The sequence below is a fragment of the Fundulus heteroclitus genome, unplaced genomic scaffold, assembly GCF_011125445.2.
Source record: "Fundulus heteroclitus isolate FHET01 unplaced genomic scaffold, MU-UCD_Fhet_4.1 scaffold_97, whole genome shotgun sequence".
Classification (NCBI taxonomy): domain Eukaryota; kingdom Metazoa; phylum Chordata; class Actinopteri; order Cyprinodontiformes; family Fundulidae; genus Fundulus; species Fundulus heteroclitus.
Genome location: NW_023397439.1, coordinates 679,721 through 697,290, shown reverse-complemented (window position 1 = coordinate 697,290; position 17,570 = coordinate 679,721). Strand labels below are relative to the sequence as shown.

The window sequence follows — 17,570 nt, the reverse complement described above, 5'->3', positions numbered from 1 at the left end:
ACCTTTGCGCTCGGCCGTGTCTCGACCAATCACACAGAGGTTCTCTCAGCTGATAGAAGCTGTTCATGTTTGTTCATCGTTGAATTAAGCCCAGGTTTGTTGGTATGTCCCAGTAAAAGTTGCGCACTGTGCGCTTCATGTTCAAAGCTTTTACGTCCCTGTGCCACTAGTGAGAACATTCAGAAGACGTAAACTTTTTTCCCCTCCTCTGCGGGTGAAAAGTCCACTTCTCTTCACCTGTTGGCCAGTTTTCTCCCATTATGGCGACACGTGTTCGGCCGGTGAGTCCCAGACTGTCTGCTTTAGGGTTTTTATTTATGACGACAGCTGTGCGCGGTTGATAAAATGATGATTTGTCTCCCGCAGAGCAGTAAGCGGTGTGCAGTGATCGGGGGATCTGGCTTTCTGGGCAGACACCTGGTGGAGAAGCTCCTGGACAGGGGCTACTCTGTGTCTGTGTTTGACATCTGGCAGAGCTACGAGCTTCCAGGCGTCACCTTTCTCCAGGGAGACCTCTGCGACAAACAGGTCAGACTTCTTCTGGCACGGCTTTCATCGGTGGGATCCACAGATGGAAGCCGAAAATGACAAAACAGCTTGAGACTGCTTCAGGGAAGCAAACGCAGTGTCTAACGAGGGCTGGCCATTTATTCTAACATTATCACAAGTATTCATATGCGTTGAGTTTTTTTTCTTTTACTTTTATCTACGTCACTATCATCAATTTGCATCTTGGAATTTTAAGTAATGACCAAAGCAATGTTTAAGGAAAATAACTGCTTTAAAATTTGTTCTTATAAAAATCTGTGGCATTACTCAGTTTTCATTCTCCTTGAGTCAATACTAGAGTTTTACTACAGATCAAGCTTCTGTTAAAGTTATAGTGGACCATATCGCCGCCATATTGGATGGGTCTCTCCTACTCCAGGCAGGCATAGGAGCCGACAGGATTAAACACAGAGGGAGCAATTTTGACCGTATTTTCTGCAGCTTTAGGTTAAAATAACCAGCGATACCTACTGAAAGAAGATCCAGCGGTGCAGATCACCCTTTTGGGCTGAGGTTGGTCTGAAGATGTGTTTTTATTTGGTGAGAACAGTGCAGAAACCCAACAGATGGACCATTATTTGTGCTTATTAATTTATCATTATATTTAACAACCTAAGGCTGAGTGATCACTTTAAGTACCCTGGAGTTACAGACATGCAGGAAGCTGTGCAAAACACTTTTCCAGGCCTTTAAAAAAACGTATGTGTTGTGTGCATGCACAGCATGCAAAAATATGAAGAAATTATTGTTGCCTGTGTTTAGACAAGGCTCAGGATTGAGGGAAATAAATTTCAATGAACAATCCAAATTGTTTCTTTATTAAAATGTAAAATGTATTAATTTTTAATACCAAATGTATCTTTAAGTATTTGAGTATATAAGCATGTATTTATTTACATATTTAATATGCCATACCACATATCTCTTTGTTATATAGCATAAAACAAAGTATTTTAGTAAGAAACCACGTATTTATACATTAATGTCATGTTTGTTTGTTAAAGAGCATACATTTATGAAATATGTTGTTTAAACAACGTATTTCAGGATTAAAACATGTTTTTATGTTTAACAGCATCCTGTATCATAACCACATCTCTGCCGTTTGCAACAAACCAAACCATGTGAAAATCGGGTAAAAATTCAAGGAGTTATGATGTATTTGAGAGGCCCATCCAAGATGGCGGTCGCGCACACACTTCGCTAGAGGCAACAGATGCTAGAAATGCGTCTGTAGCCTCGCTTTGCGCTGCATCGCTCCTGTGTTTCTACTGTACGTAGGGATAATATGTAAATCTGTCGCTCTGGCCGCCACGTTAACGTTCAGTGTTAAACATGACAGACCACTACAGGAATCCTTCCCGCCTGCAGCCATCACTATCTACAACTACTTGTTGAAGAAAACCCTGAAACATGAGTTGAAACATTTAATTTCCCTCTGGAATTAATCAAGTATTTTGGAATTGAATTGTTATTATCGGTTATTGATATTGGCTAAAAACTGTTCCATTGGTGCATTCCTACTATTTACTATTTGGATGACTTTTGAAGGTAAATAGTTATATGGTATTAAAAAGGGTATTGGAGTAAAAAGAGTTGAGCAATCCTGCATGGCTTTTTGACCAAAAAAAATTATTTGTGAAAATCTGTGAAACCAACATATCCCCTTGTATTTCACTTCAAACTATCCATTGCTTTGTGTTGCTTTTTGTTACCTTTCCCCTCCTTTCTCGGGTCACATCAATTTATCATTATTATTATTTTTTTAAAGCCTGCAGCTGTGACTGTGCCTCCCTTTTTTTCCTCTCCAGGCTCTGCTTTCTGCTCTGAAGGACATCTCTCTGGTTTTCCACTGCGCCTCCCCACCTCCTGCAAGCGATGATCGGCTGCTGTTTGAGAGGGTCAACATTCAGGGCACACAGACGATTATTCGAGCCTGCATAGATGCTGGAGTACAGGTACTGCTGCTGTTACTTTCTAGTGCAAACTTTGGGAAATGAGGAATTTGATTAAAATGCCTGAGCGGCCTCTATTGCCAGAAACTGGTCTTGACAAGCAGTGCCAGCGTGGTGTTTGAGGGCACAGACATTAAGAATGGAAAAGAGGATCTGCCGTACGCCAAGAAGCCCATCGACTACTACACTCAGACCAAGATTGAGCAGGAGAAGGTAGGAGTGCTTCGTACCTGAAGCAAAAATCTGTTGCCTCTAGATTCAGGAAAAATGTCATAAGCTGTCGTAAGCTTTTGTTCAACAAGTTGACTTATTTTGGTGTGTTATAGTTGGTGCTGGAGGCTTGTGACAAGCAGAAGGGTTTCCTCACTGTTGCTATTCGGCCTCACGGCATCTTTGGCCCCCGGGATCCGCAGCTGGTTCCCACCCTGGTGGACGCAGCTCGCCAGGGGAAGATGAAGTTCATCATCGGGTGAGCGATCAACTATTGGTTCACATCCAAACAACTGTAATCTTGTAGAACACCCGTGCATGATTATTTTTGTGTCGAGGGACCAAGCAGTACAGAGTGGAAGACACAGGTGTTGGATTAAAAAAAAAGTGGGTTTTATTTACCCAAAAACACAAAGATATTTAACAAAGTTAGGAATTTAACCGGCATGCCAATAAAAGAGGTCAACTCAAAATACTGAATTCAGACACAAACCAAACTGACCTAATGAAATGACACACAAGGGCCCTTAGATACTGGTTTAGCTAAACCATAGACACACAATAGGGGAAAACAAAATGGCTGCCACATAACTACTAACACAAACATTGAAATAAACCTAAAACACCCCCTAAGACTCCCCCACTTGGCATGAGGCGTTTGGTTCAGTCCAATGAGGCTGCACTTCAGTGAGTATTTATTGCAACATAAACTAAAATGACCTTGCAGTGTTAATATGTGCACTCCATAAAACATTGTAAGGTGATAAAGGAATAAACTAAGAAATTGAATTAAGGAATATTTAAAGTAAAAACTATAAAGTGAATTAAAGAGAAACCAAATTGTTGTAGGGAGCGCTCTTACTCTTTGTGGCGTGCCATCACATTTTGCAAATTCCAACTACATGTATGGCTGACTGGGGGGGCACAGCTAACCAAAAGGTAGCATTGCAACCGTTAAACCGAAGATAAGGAAATTTGAGGAAGCTAACCAACAGCAGTCACTCAGTGTGTCACGTTTTCAAACATGACCAAAGTGCGCAGCGTTGCATTTTTGAGGGGATAGTGGTTTTAGTTCAGGATAAATGACTTTGAAACTTCAACCTTTTACACTACAGTTGAGGTTTACGAGAAGATCTGCCATCCCTCTGTGCCCAGACCGCAGCATTTAGAGAAAATGCTGCGTGTGAGTTAGGTAGCCAAGCCTGGGATACAGTCCTGAATGTTTTTAGAGGTCCTCTTTCCCCACTAGCATCACAAACATGAAAAGAAAATCATGACCTTTAGGGTTACCTATTGTTGTGACATCAGTGATTATCATTAGTGTTGCGCCGATGCCATTTTTTGACCCCGATACCGATACCCGATACCTGGCTGTGCAGTATCGGCCGATACCATACCGATACCATTACTTTGAAATTTATGTGTGTGTGTATAGTAAGGACTGCATACTACTTGGATGTAAAATAATTGGTATCATGGCTTTGTCAAGCTGCTACCTTATTAAAGCAGGAAAAAGATGAATACAAAGTGAATCCAGTAGAACTACTGAGTGTCAGGAGAGAGAAGGCTGCGTTCAAGTGACATACAAACATAAAAATGGTATCTGTGACCTATTTGTTACTTGCCGATACCGATACCACCATTTTAGTGCGGTATCGGCGCCCTGGCCGATACTGGTATCGGTATCGGTGCAACACTAATTATCATATATTTAATATGCACCAATTTTTTTTTATTGAAAAGCAGAAATAAAAGTTGTTTTGATCATTGCTGTGTAGAAACAAGTTTTCCCTATTTTATACCTGCTGGTTAAATGTCCCCGGGGGCAGCCTGGCGGTGTTTTGTAGGAAGTGTTTGAGAAAACAAACGGTCCCGGCCCGCTGAGCCATGCAGCGACCCAAAAGGCCAGTCTCCTTCCACCTCATGCTGTGGTGGTACCAAACCAAGAAAGCTCGGGTACACTACTAATTAAAGGGTTAGGGTCACGCAGCGGCGCACTAACTAATAAAGGGAAGAAGAAAGGTAAGAAGAAAACAAAGAAGTCTGTCTGGATGTGTATTAAGAGCCTGGAGAATGATTTTAAACGGCAGATGAATATCTTGTTGTGAAATTTATTGTAGTAACAGCTATTGAAACCCAATAAAACGGATGATAACCGACCCACAAACAACTTTTAAACTTAGGTTGGCTGATAACGCGATGAACAAAAAGTTGGCCCCGCAATTATCTATTTTTGTGCTATCGCGGCTGTGCTATGTCTTTATTAAGGTTTATGAAGGTTCTGGAATTTTGGAGGTTCTGGAATTGAGTTTAATTTGTGCTAGGGAGGCACTGAGAAACAGGCTGGAGAGGGAAATTTCTTGATCCCGACTGGTGACCAATTAATCAAAATCGTATTAGTCCAGTCCTTTTCCATAAGTACTACCCGTCGCTAACAACACTCTTCAGTGTGGAAGCTGTTACATTTGGAGGTAAAGTGAACATACAGGAAACAGTACTTTTTGCCACTGGAAATACTTTTAACATACAGTGTATTCATCAAAGGCTGTAAGTGTTGGTTTCATAAGTTTTGTGTTGAACAAAATATTTAGAAAAGTTTTTTTTTTTGTCTGAATTAGATTTTTTTGTGTATATCTTTTATTACAGTCTTTAAAACGCCACAATTTTTACATAACTTTATATTTTTGAGAAGAGGGAGGCTTACTTTTGAACCTACTATGTAGATGCGACATATTTTCCTGGTTTACCAATCAACACTTTTTCAGTCGGCATGTAGAATCGGACCTGCTGCAGCAATGAGAAGCAACGTGGGGATCTGAAGGACCTCCTAAGCTACTTTAGGAATAAATGCTTTGCTTTTCACTAATCCAAGGATCAGATATTCTCATCATGTTGCAAATCTAGCGAGAAGCTCCTAGAGAAGGTTCCTCCCCCCTTCTATCATAGCCAGAGCTTTTTAGTGTAGCTCTCTGTTCCTAATAATGATGCTCATTGGAGTAGACCTCCACGTCATGTCCCGCTGAGCGAATAACTGATTAGCAGTGATGTACAATTAGCTCATACTCAGGTTTTGTAGTTGCGGTATTATAGAAATAATCATTTTTTATCACTCTTCTTTTTCTTTTGTCCCGTAGTTAAGTTATGGTGGAGCGTGTAGGGATTATATAGAACACAATAGAAACAAATCTGACTGTTTTTAAACATGAATATTAAATCTGATGGGTTCCCCCCCCTCCAACCAGTGATGGAACCAATCTTGTAGATTTCACCTATGTGGAGAATGTTGTTCATGGACACATCCTTGCTGCCGAGCACCTGAGAGCAGATTCCCCCATCTGCGGAAAGGTGAGTGGGACTTCAAAAGACGCTCATTTTATGATGTCCTCCTGTTTGTTTTTTTTATTGGCTTTCCATTGATCTTTCCATTGATCTCCTGCAGCCATACCACATCACCAACGATGAGCCGATCCGCTTCTGGGACTTCATGTCGGAGATTCTGGTGGGCTTAGGGTACGCTGCCCCGCGCCTCCACCTCCCGTACCGACTCGTATACGGACTGGCCCTGCTCCTCTGGCTGCTGACCTGCATCCTGCGCCCCTTCGTCTCTTTCAAACCCACCTTTACGCCCATGAGAGTGGCTTTGGCCGGGACCTATCACTACTACAGCTGCGAGCGCGCCAAGGAGCACCTGGGCTACAAGCCGGTGGTCAGTCTGAAGAAGGGGATTGAACGCACGGTGGAGAGCTACCCTCATCTCAGGCATGGGGCTTGATGGTTAGAGGGGAGACGGGAAACCCTGCTGAAACCAACACGATGCACTGAAAGAACCATTCTAGTCATCTCTGGTAGTTTTTCTGCCTTTTCATGGTATGCCCTGTTTCCACCAGCAGATGGCAGCAAATGGCTCTTGTACTCCGAACAGTTTCTGCATTCTCTCATTACACTTTATAAACTCTAAAAACAAAACTTATTGCATAATTTCAACTTTTTGATTCATAATTCTTTGTCTGTTTTTACTTTGTTTAATCTTTGTTATGTAGACGCTGAAATGTGGCTGCTGGGATCGCCTTTATAGATGTCATACAGCTGACATGAGTGGCTTTCTAAGCATTAAACTCAGTTTGGACAATCTACAAAATACCACTTTAATTCTGTGCCATTGCTATGATGAGAGTTTGTGAATAATAAAGACACACTGTGCTAATGTTAATTTGCTAAAAAGTTCTGAATGTGCATATGAATGAATGAATGAATTAATACCGTTTTGTGTTGTGAAATAGATTTTGGTTTGTAAACCAAACTAGAAATATTGTATTTTCACTATCTCTGTATAAAATAAAGTTTCCCATACTGCTCCTTGCCCTTTGGTGGCCGGCTTTTGGGGGTACAGTCTACCTACTAGCAGTGTACCAGAAAGAAATTAAACGTCTCATATTTTGCCTCTAATTGCTCGTAGGTGTATCCGGCTACACTGGAAAACTTCCAAGCCAACTATTAAGTTTTCTTAGTGTATTTACTGTCATTCCTCAATCTAGACAAGGTTAAAATCTCAATTATTGGCTCATCAAACTGGTTTTATGATAATGTGGTAACTCATTTGCTCATATTGATAAGTACAGGACCTCTATGATAAATTTCCACCTGCTATATTTTATGCAGCCAAATCTCCTATATTTGATATTTGCAAAATTATGTAGTTAAATAAGGAATTATATTTTATAAAATGCAGGCTCTGGGATAAGGCAAAAGGCAGTATCTTCAGGACCTGGATGTTACATTTTTTTTTTTTAATTTATTTCTTTTGTCAGTATGATTGCCAGACATTCTTTATTTTAGGGTTTCTTATTTAGTATGTTGCATATGATGGAAACTTGGACACCCTAGTTGTTAAGTTAAATTCTACCTGTTTTCATGTCAGGTTAAATATAACAAACTATATGCTGGATGTAGAAGTAGTTCCTTGTGCTATTTAAGAACAAGTCTTCTTTATAAACAGGTGGATATGGCTCATATCATGAGGAAATCATTTGTAACCGCATATCAAGGGATCCAGTAAGAGCAACATCTACTGTGCAGCAGAAGAAAAATATCCCCATTGTTTTCTATGAACTAACCCAGATCAGCTGCGTCTGTTGCTCCAAAGGTTGCTGATCCTTTTTTAACTCTTTCTGTTCAGAAGTTTCTAGGCTTCTTCTAAAACTACCCACAGCTGAAGTCCAGTTATCTGTCTTTGTCTCGGCACGCTTCAGCACATTGTGTCCGGTGAGTTTTCAAGGCCCCAGCTGATCTTCGTTAATTGATGTGACGCACTGCAGCGCTTCTGTTTGTGCGTTCCTGATAAGGGTTCCTGGAATTATATCAATGAACTGAATAGATTATGTTAGCAAAACGCCAGACAATTAGGGATGCTAGCTTTACTGTATTAGCTGTTTTCCAGGCATAATAAATGCTGCACTTGTTTTCAAATATGTCTGAACACCCTAATCTCCATGTTTTGTCTAACAGCAGAGCAGCACCACCTGGTTTATTTTAGTAAAAGTTAATTTTATACCACAAGAGAAATGCGGTTCTTACAACAGTAATTGTGTTTCTGAGGCTTTAGACGGTCATTTGTTAAAGTGCCATAATAATAAAAAAAAAAACTGCTGTATAAAAATATAAAACAATTTTATATCCATATTGCTCAGCTGTGGTTCATATTCTTGAGAATTTTAGATTATATTTCAGTTGAGGGAAACCCTTTTCTAATGCGGATTTGACCACAGGTGATACAACTGCTGCTATGCAAAAAACTTTTCTGTAATAACCATCAAGAGATTCTGATATGAACAACAACCTACGGACAGCCTTTGGTTCACTTCTCTGTATATTCCTAAAGCACTGGTTCCCAACCCTGGTCCTCATGTACCTCTGTCCTGCATGTTTTACGTCTCTCCTTGTTGCAGCACCTGATTGCATGCAGGGAAGGCTATGCTGTCATCTGAACCAGGTGAGCTGGAACAGAGACATGTCTAAAATATGCAGGACAGGAGTATTTGGGGACCAGGCTTGGGAACCACTGCAATAGAGGAGCTCCCATGTTTTTTTCCCCCAGATTACATTAGCAAATAAGATTTTATGGAGAACCTATGGCCATATCTACTGAAAAGATAAGAAACATTTCTCTTGTGGTGTTGTGGTGTTATCTCATTCAAACAAGGACTCAATAATATATATATATATATATATATATATATATATATATATATATATATCAAGCTGTGGTCAGACAGTGCTATCTACACAGATGGTCGCAAGTGCAGTGCAACCAGGAAATTCATATTTCACCGTTCAAATATTTGCAGCTCAATATTAGGGACATATGACAAATGATTCTGTAAATTAGAGAACAAAGCTCATTTCCCTCACATTATGTTCAAGGATAGCTTTCTAAGTCATTTTAGGCTTTCAGATTTGTAAAGAAGAAAATGATTATAGTAGTGGAAAATATCTCACATTTCCCCACCTTTCTTACACCCAAAGTACAGATGTGTCGCATAAATTAAATTAAAACCTTTCTTTAACAACAGTATTGAAAAGGTTCTATTTTTCTTTCTAGGCAAGGCCAGGCGAGTTTATTTCTAAAGCACCTTTCAGTAACAAGACGATTCCGAGCCTATTAACGGCACAACTGATATTTCCTATGAAGAAAATTTAATTGAAGCATTTTTGTAATGTAAGAATGAGAAAGACAAAATATGCTGAAAAATAAAAGATGTATTTTTTTCTTCATAAGCCAGGAAAGGGCTACTAGAAAATAGCTTGTTGCTTAATGTGCCCATATCTCTGATCCAAGCAACTGATAAACTTTGAAACAGCCTAAATTGTGATAAACAAGACCGGAGAAGCTTGTGTTGTCTCCACAGATAGTAAGATGGATCAGACTGAATGTAAATAAAAATACCCAAAACTCTGATAGAGAACTGCAGCAAAGAGTGGCATCCCACATCTCCATGACATCCATTAGGCGCCACATACAGTACATGCTGTATGTTATGCTCGGGAAGCATGGCAGGGGAAAGCTTTTTAGAGTCCTTCCATCACAACGAGCTATGTGTGGAGTTTGCTAAACGCTACCGATACTTTAATTGGACATGAGATTCAGACAAATGACTCAGAGTTGCTGAGAGCCACACCTTGGACAGTCGACTGCTGTCAGAGGTCCTTTTTTTTCTTCTTTTTTTGTGTGGACATGTTAGAGGTACTTTTTTTTAAACATGGCGGTTCATATGAGGTGGTTCTCATTTGAAGTGCAGAAGCTCTTTATGCCCTCTGTTAAGTATGGAGGCGGATCTGAAACCCAACTAAAACAGGTTGTCGTTATAACTTTCAGCAGGAGACTGATCCGAGGCCAAATCCACACAGAAATGACTCAGCAGACACCAACCTTCTTCCATGGCCATCTCAGGCCCCCCTAACCCGGAAACATCCAGAAAACCTGCCGATCGAGCTGAAGGACAGAGTATAAGACGGTATCCAGGACTCTGCATGCTCCAGAGAGGCTGTGCTTAGATGAACGATAAAGGTTTCTCTCTATGCATGAAATGTTAAAAAAGAAGACAAAATGCAGTCCTATTGGATGAGTTATTCACAGTAGAGATATTAATGGAGCCAGTGGTTTTGTAAAACTATTCATCAGCAAAAGCTCAGAGGTTCCTGTACATCTTTACAGCCTGTTTCACTTTTCAGTGTGGGAAAAAAAAAAGAGGAATGTGAACATTTAGTCTAAACAGGAACTTTATAGGAATGCGACCGTTTTCTTAGAATATATCTGGGAATACACCGCATTAAAAGCGCTGACAGGTGAAGTAGCACTGATAATCATGTTATTATGAGGAAAGCTGCTTTGTGACTTTGATCTCTGCCACTGACCTGAGCGGTGCTGCACCAGTGTCCCCCAGGACAGTGAACCCAGCTGCACCACAAAAGTGCAAACTCATGAGCGATAAATCCCTTAAATAAGGAATAAGAACTTAAATAAGAAGGACTAGCATGGAAAAAAAAAGAATCCAGCTGGAGCATAAACTCAAGTTAATGTTTATTTTGGCCACCGATTTATTTGTACAGAACCTTTTAGTCCCAAAGAACAAACAGCAAAAAACTCTTCTCTCTGAGACTTCCTCCACCAGGAGGTGCTTTCACCCGAAAAACCAGCTGACAGAAAACTATTTAAGGAATTTCACAGAACCTGATGGATCGTGGGGCGATAAAAACACAGCAGGTGTCTATTTTTATAGGCTGGCTTTTTGATTATTACGAGAAGATAAAGCCTGAAAATGATCAACCCAGAATCAACGGGGAGCCTCATTTTGATACCCCCCCCCTTCAAAAAAACAAAAAAAAAACTCACTTTCACGCTCAGCTTACCGCACGGGTTTCTGACCATTCCAGGCACAACATTGTTGCAATTCCAATTGTTGGTGTGGTGGAAATAAGGTGGGGTTTAAGTTCAGATACTTTGCATTCTCATTTTAATTCTTCGCCAGCAGCACCCTAATGATTCATATGTGAAGTCGGAGCCACAGGGCAAGGCCGCCCGACTGGTTTGGTGTGAAAAAAAAAGAAAAAAAGAAAGGAAGACAATCCATGTAGATACTCTGCTACCCAGAGTGAAACCTCGGCTCTCAGATTTAAATGCCCTCTTCCTTCCCCGTCTCTGTGACAGGTTGTGAAATCTAAGCAGAGATCGAACGTGTGGGATGGTCTGTTTTGGTCGCTTTTGTTCATTTTCGTGCTGTGGCTGTTTTCATCTGGAGGAGAAATTGCATGACATTTACAGAAAACATGAACTCATTTTTCTTGCCTTTCTCTAGAGCAAACATCAGCTCAAGCCAGTCAGTCTGAGCAAACACTTTGTTTACAATACGCTCTGTGGTCCCCCTATCAAAACTGACCTTTGTGATCTGGAAGAATAATGCTTAAAAAAAAAAAAAAAAAAAAGGAAAAGAACGCATGTGTTTGAAATATAAAATAAGAGTTCAAGATGGTTACAGAAGACGTCAGCATTAATCAAGTCTTGATGTTTTTTTTGTTTTGTTTTTGTTTTCTCAGCTAGGCTCTGCGGGCCGCTCTTGGATTTTATTTTAATGATGTGTGTTTGCTTCCCGGGTTTTCCTGCCCACTGAGCGTGACACGAGCATCCCCCACAGGAGACGCCGCTGCCACTCGCCTCATTTATGTATGCCCCGCTCTGCACCTTGTCCTCCTTCCTCCCTCGTTGCCTTTTTTTTTTTTTTTTGCTCATGTTGAAGAACCGATCGTCATCCACCTGCGCGACAGGTACACGCTTGCTGACTCTACAGAACAAAGCACAGACGGGATAAACAGAAAGAGTAGAGTTCTTAGCAACCTCTGACACACACACACACACACACACACACACACACACTGCTCCACCCCACGTTCACCTTCCTTGACTGGCTGGGCTTGTTAGTGCTCACGCCCGTACCTGTTTGCTAGTTTACTGAGACACCTGTCAGAGACAAAAGACTCTTCCTCTGCTCACTCCGGCCACAGTCAGCAGTGTGGACATTACCCTGTTGGACATCAGGTTAAGAAAAAGGTATGTACTATATATCCATGAACTATCTGACTTGCTAACTTGATTTAACAGATAATCTTAACATTTTTTTTGTTTTTTTTTGGAGTCACCTGAAGGTGGATTAGTCACGTCGTGTGAATGTTTGCCTGTTTAAACGGATGATTATCACTGTTTGCCCACTTATTTCAACACATCTTTTTCAGTTGAGTGCTTCCACTTAAAGCTGCTGTGTTTCATTAAGCGATTTATCACGCGTGTGGGCCGCCCGGATAAAAATCCTTCCTCCATTTCCAGTCACTTTTTTTTTTATTCAGGACACCATCCCTGAGCTACACTATCTCATCTTGCTCTGGAAGGGCTACATGGAAAGCCTCAAGAGGTTTAGCCGCTAACATTTGCATTCACAGTTTGGTAGAACCCCATTTTTGCATGAGCTGCAGCCTGTTTCAAGATAAGGAATCTGTCGCTGACTTGTTTTTTTTCTTAACACTCTCCCTGGGTGTATGTTTCACCTCAGAGCAACTCGTTTCTGATCCCAAATAAACTGTGGGAGCGCCTAATTTGTAATCGAGCAACAACAATTCATCGGTGATCAAATAAGAGATCGCTCTGAGCTGATTGATAGTGACGATTACGTGTGCGTCCATTCATATAGATAGAAGTATTTGTTTGGTAAGTGGTATGACAGGATGATCCACATGCTTGAAGGATGAGAGTGAGGAATTCCTGACGGAGTCTTCTGGGGAGGGGACATACCATGGGAAGACGCATTTGAAAATTGGCTAATTTGAAGATAAGGAGCAGTTTGCTGATTACACACTTTCTCTTCGTGATGTTTCTTGCCGATGTATTTTTCAGGCTGCCTGTAGGGTAAAGCGCAGAGATCCCACCCGAAGAAAACATGTCAAACGGTGAGAATACTAATTAATGTGATCTAATTATGATACCGTGTGCCTCGTACAATAACAGCTGATGTTATCACCCCTCTGAATTGAGCTGATGAGTGTAGTTTTGTCACTGATGATTTGGCATATTAAGACTTCATGTACTCTGAATTAGTATCAGGGCAACAGCCCTTACTTGCCCTAAAGGTTTTAAACATCCCATATTTTCCTGAGTATGGAAAAACACTAAACTTATGATGTATCTGTTATTATTGTTATTATATTTATAATTAATTTATTGGGCATAGTCACATTTGTGACTGAATTCCCACCATCCATTGTCACTGCTCCCTTTTGCGTGAACAGTTATCCAGTTTACAGCAGAAATTAGTACATTAAGTTCATAAACATGTAGTTAAAATGATGTAGCTTTGTCTTTAATGAATAAGGAACTGATCTGGTTTGTCCTCCAATTAAAAATAAAAACAAAACTTTATTGTGATGAAGGTATAAAACACAACATATATTTAAACCGGCATGTTTTACCTGCAGTTTTACGGCAAAATAATGCCTCAAAAGCTTGACCCGCTAGCAAGTCTGCCGTTAGCATTAGCGCTGTGGCTAAGCTAGCTGAAACTGGATATAAACTTAAAATCTTGTTCTGAAACAGGAACTTTTCTAAACTCTATGTCTTAAGGCAGTTCCTAGCTTTTTGTATGCTGATTGTTTAATTCATAATACACCCATATTAACATATTGGCCTGACAGTTAAACGCTAAACACAACGACTGAAAATCGCTATCCAATGACCAAACCAGGATCTCTCCTGTCAAAAATGTTTAGGTAGGCTATATTACTAACACAGCATGTTAATGGTCAAATTTAGGCATTATTGAAGTTACTTTGATAAACTAATACGCTTGATATAAATGTAAGTCATTTGTCTAATGTTTAACACCACCCAAAAATTAATTTTTACAGTGTAACTTTAACAGTATTCATTGGGAATATTGCAATTACACTTATTGGATATGGGCAGGGGTTGCCAGAACTGACGTACAGCCCAAACAAAAAGTAAAACCTTCTGAATTCTTAAACACACACACACACAACACACACACACCACACACACACCACACACACACACACACACACACACAACACAGCCACAACAAAAAAACAGCCTGAATCTCAACCTCTCTTGAACTCATGTTAGAGGTGTAGAATTATTACAATTACACACATAACAATTACTACACACATCGTAAAGAGCACGCCATGAATGAGCAAACAACAGCACTAAAGCAAAGGAAAAATGTTGCTCATGTATACGTATGTCCACAACAGTATGCAATCTGGGGACCAAACTACACCAAAAAAATCCCTGACCCATTCCTGTTCTCGTAGCAATACAAAAAGGTTATCAATAGCCTCCTAACATTAGTTAGAAATCTAACTTTTTCTCTCTCACCGAGAAACATTTTTCCTTACACACAGCCATGAAACAAGCTGATCGTTGAACTCCTAACTCCATTAGAACATTTAAAATTGACCTTGGCCAATACGATTTCATAGTGAAGTTTAATTAATCAGTGACTATAATCATAGATGATATCTGGTTTGACAGGTATAAACATTTTAGAATAAATGAATTAAAAAAATGAGTGCAAGGAAAACATAATTTTACTAGTTTACATATATAATTTTTTTTACTTTCCTGGCACACACTGACAATTATTTGATATAATTTTCCTATGAATACTTCCTAACAACCTGCCAAAATGTTGTGAAAAGCAGCCCAAATTTTTAACAAGCCGCCCAAAGCCATTTTTTCCCAGCCCAACATGTTCAAGTGCCACTATATAGAGCATATACATATTAACACAAGATTTTTTTTCTTTCCTAATAAATGTACTATTTTTGTGTAGAAAGCATTCTATGTGAGATTATGCTATTTAATTATTTTTTTTTACCTGTTCATACCAGGAGTGCAATAATAGTAGAGGGCAAATGCAATGCAGCAAGAAAGTCCTGACTTCAAAATTAGTTTGGAAGCATTTAGGATTTGAATTTGAGAGACCTTGATTTCATGCGCTATCAAGCTCACCATTATTAAAATGCAATGACAATGCACGGTACAATGCATGGCATAACTCACATTTCTATGTGCTCCTGTTTGTGTCCCAGAGGGAGACCGAGCATCTGTGTTTCGCACCACCAAAGTACGAACAAAGCTGAGGGGAGACGGCAGCTGGCTGCAGCACCGAGACGAACCTGAGCCTGAACCTCAGGAGGAGGAGAAGCCATGGTAAAGCACATGTTTTCTAAAGTTTCTGCCCATCTCATCAGCTGCTCAGTCACTCGACGAGACACAACTAAAGTCTGTGTGCAATCTGTGCAGGCTGGAAGAAGTTAGAGCCAGGCGTTTGAACGGAGCTCCTATTGAAACGAGTCCAGTTTCCTCGCCAGTTAAATCCACCCCGCCACCGGTAACGTCTGACACTGAGAGGTAAAAACCATCATTTTCAGTAAGTAAGGTAACAGATTAACTTATTAAAATACAATTTTATTTGAACAAACCTCTGTTTTGACTTTCAGCAAACCAGCAACTCCAGGGTACCTGATCAGGTAGGAGAAGCACTCACTCTGAAAGGTTTTCTATAAACAATGTAGACAACAAGGATCATTTCAGGCTTTTTTTAATTTAACCAAAAGCAGTCACACAGACGTGTTTCACAAATGGAGGATATAATTGAAAAATGCGCTTATTTCAGTAAAATCATTCCGAAAGTGAAACTCATGTGGATTCATTACATCCAGGGTCATATATTTGTCAGTATAACATATATAAAACAGTTTTTATGTCATGGGCATACAAAGTTACCTGAGTAAGCCACAAGCGGCCACTGCTGAAGAGGCTGGTGTTCACAAAGCGCTATTCACACGCATATTAATGAAAAGTTAAATGGAGGGGGGGGGGGGGGAAGCGTAACGTAATACGGCAGAAACATTAATGTTAATAATCATGTGTTCTGTTTATTTTTCCTTCAGGGGTGTTTTTACCAAACTAGAAGCGCGTCCGTCGTCTCCCTCGTCACCGATAACGGCTCCAGGTAAAAGCATCTTCTCTTTGACAGTGGCAGCTATGCTTCCATTACGAGATCTGATGACCAAATATCTGCATGCAAATTATTTCTTTAACCCAGCAAACCAACGGTGTTCACTAAAAAACCTTCAGAGGCCTACAAGAAAATGTAAGTGTTGCAATAAGGCTTCCAGATTATGGTTTTACCTCACTGGGAATGTTTTTACTTATTTTTTATTTTTTTCCATGTGGCTTGTGTTTGTGCTTCTGCTCTGCAGCGCTCCTCACATTGTGAGGAACACTTCGGAGAGCCCAGAGGGCCAGCTCAGCCCTGAGGAACAGGAGAAACGGTAAGACTCTGCTCACACTGACAAGCTATGTTTCCAAAAAAAAAATTTTGAAAAATTACCCCATCATCTTATTGACTCGTCGTGCAGGACGATGGTCGCCACCAGTGTTCTGAAGACAAAATCAGCCAGACGGTCCTACGTTCTGTCTGCTGCTAAGATCTACGAGTATGTATCATTATAAATCTATGATGGATAGCATGAGCTTTAAGATAAAACCAGCCTGCTTTGTACAATCCCTGATTATTCTAAGCGCCTGTGTTTAAAATCTTCAGCTCTAAAGAGACACCGTCTGACACTCCTTGTGGTCAGCAGCAATCCTTCATTGTGGCTAAACGGTAAGAGTTGTTTTTTTTTTTTAGCCTGGAGCCACAGAGAAGCAGAATCGTGCTCAGATTTCTAGATTTTGTGTTACATGTAACTTTGTGTTCATGCACGCAGGGTGGAGATAGCTGACGACGGCGAGATCGCTGTGACTCAAACGCCCGCCAGCACCGTGGCACCGTCCCCCGCTGTCCCCCCCACATCGGCCGCCCTGCTCCTGCCGCCGAGCCGCGGACAGAGTGAGTCTCGCTTCAAGTTTCGCATCCAGCGCATTTGCCGAATACCTGCCCCGGATTCAGTTCCTCATTTATATGGTTCACAGGGTCCAACACACTGTGGAGCTGTCTGACGAGGCGGCTGCTAGTCAGCCTAAATCCAAGTTCAGCCGGCGCCGCTGCTGAGCCTGTGAAGGAAGAACCCCTTCCCAGTCTGTCGCTGCAAAAGAGCAGCTTAGGATGAGAAAACAAAGTCCAAACCGACCCGACCGTCGCTGGGTCTGTTAAGTAGCCCCCACAGAACCACAGCTGCAGGCTGAAACTCCAATGGTCAAAGTTTTGCCTCCATCAAAAACCTCCCCTGCCCAGAAGTCAGCTGGATCGGAGTCTCCTGCTCCAGCTTACACTGCCCAAGACCGGT

The 17,570-nt window shown here is 40.8% G+C and overlaps 1 protein-coding gene across 1 annotated transcript; it reads left to right on the top strand.

The window, feature by feature from the left end:
• Positions 1 to 13: 13 nt before the first annotated feature.
• On the top strand, positions 14 to 7,074 carry LOC105924742 (sterol-4-alpha-carboxylate 3-dehydrogenase, decarboxylating). The gene is made up of 7 exons (XM_012860545.3): positions 14 to 281; positions 367 to 528; positions 2,361 to 2,507; positions 2,589 to 2,717; positions 2,831 to 2,973; positions 5,957 to 6,059; positions 6,154 to 7,074. The coding sequence occupies exons 1-7, from the start codon at positions 261 to 263 to the stop codon at positions 6,484 to 6,486; spliced, it is 1,038 nt and encodes a 345-aa protein (XP_012715999.2). The 5' UTR covers positions 14 to 260; the 3' UTR covers positions 6,487 to 7,074.
• The last annotated feature ends 10,496 nt before the right edge of the window (positions 7,075 to 17,570 follow it).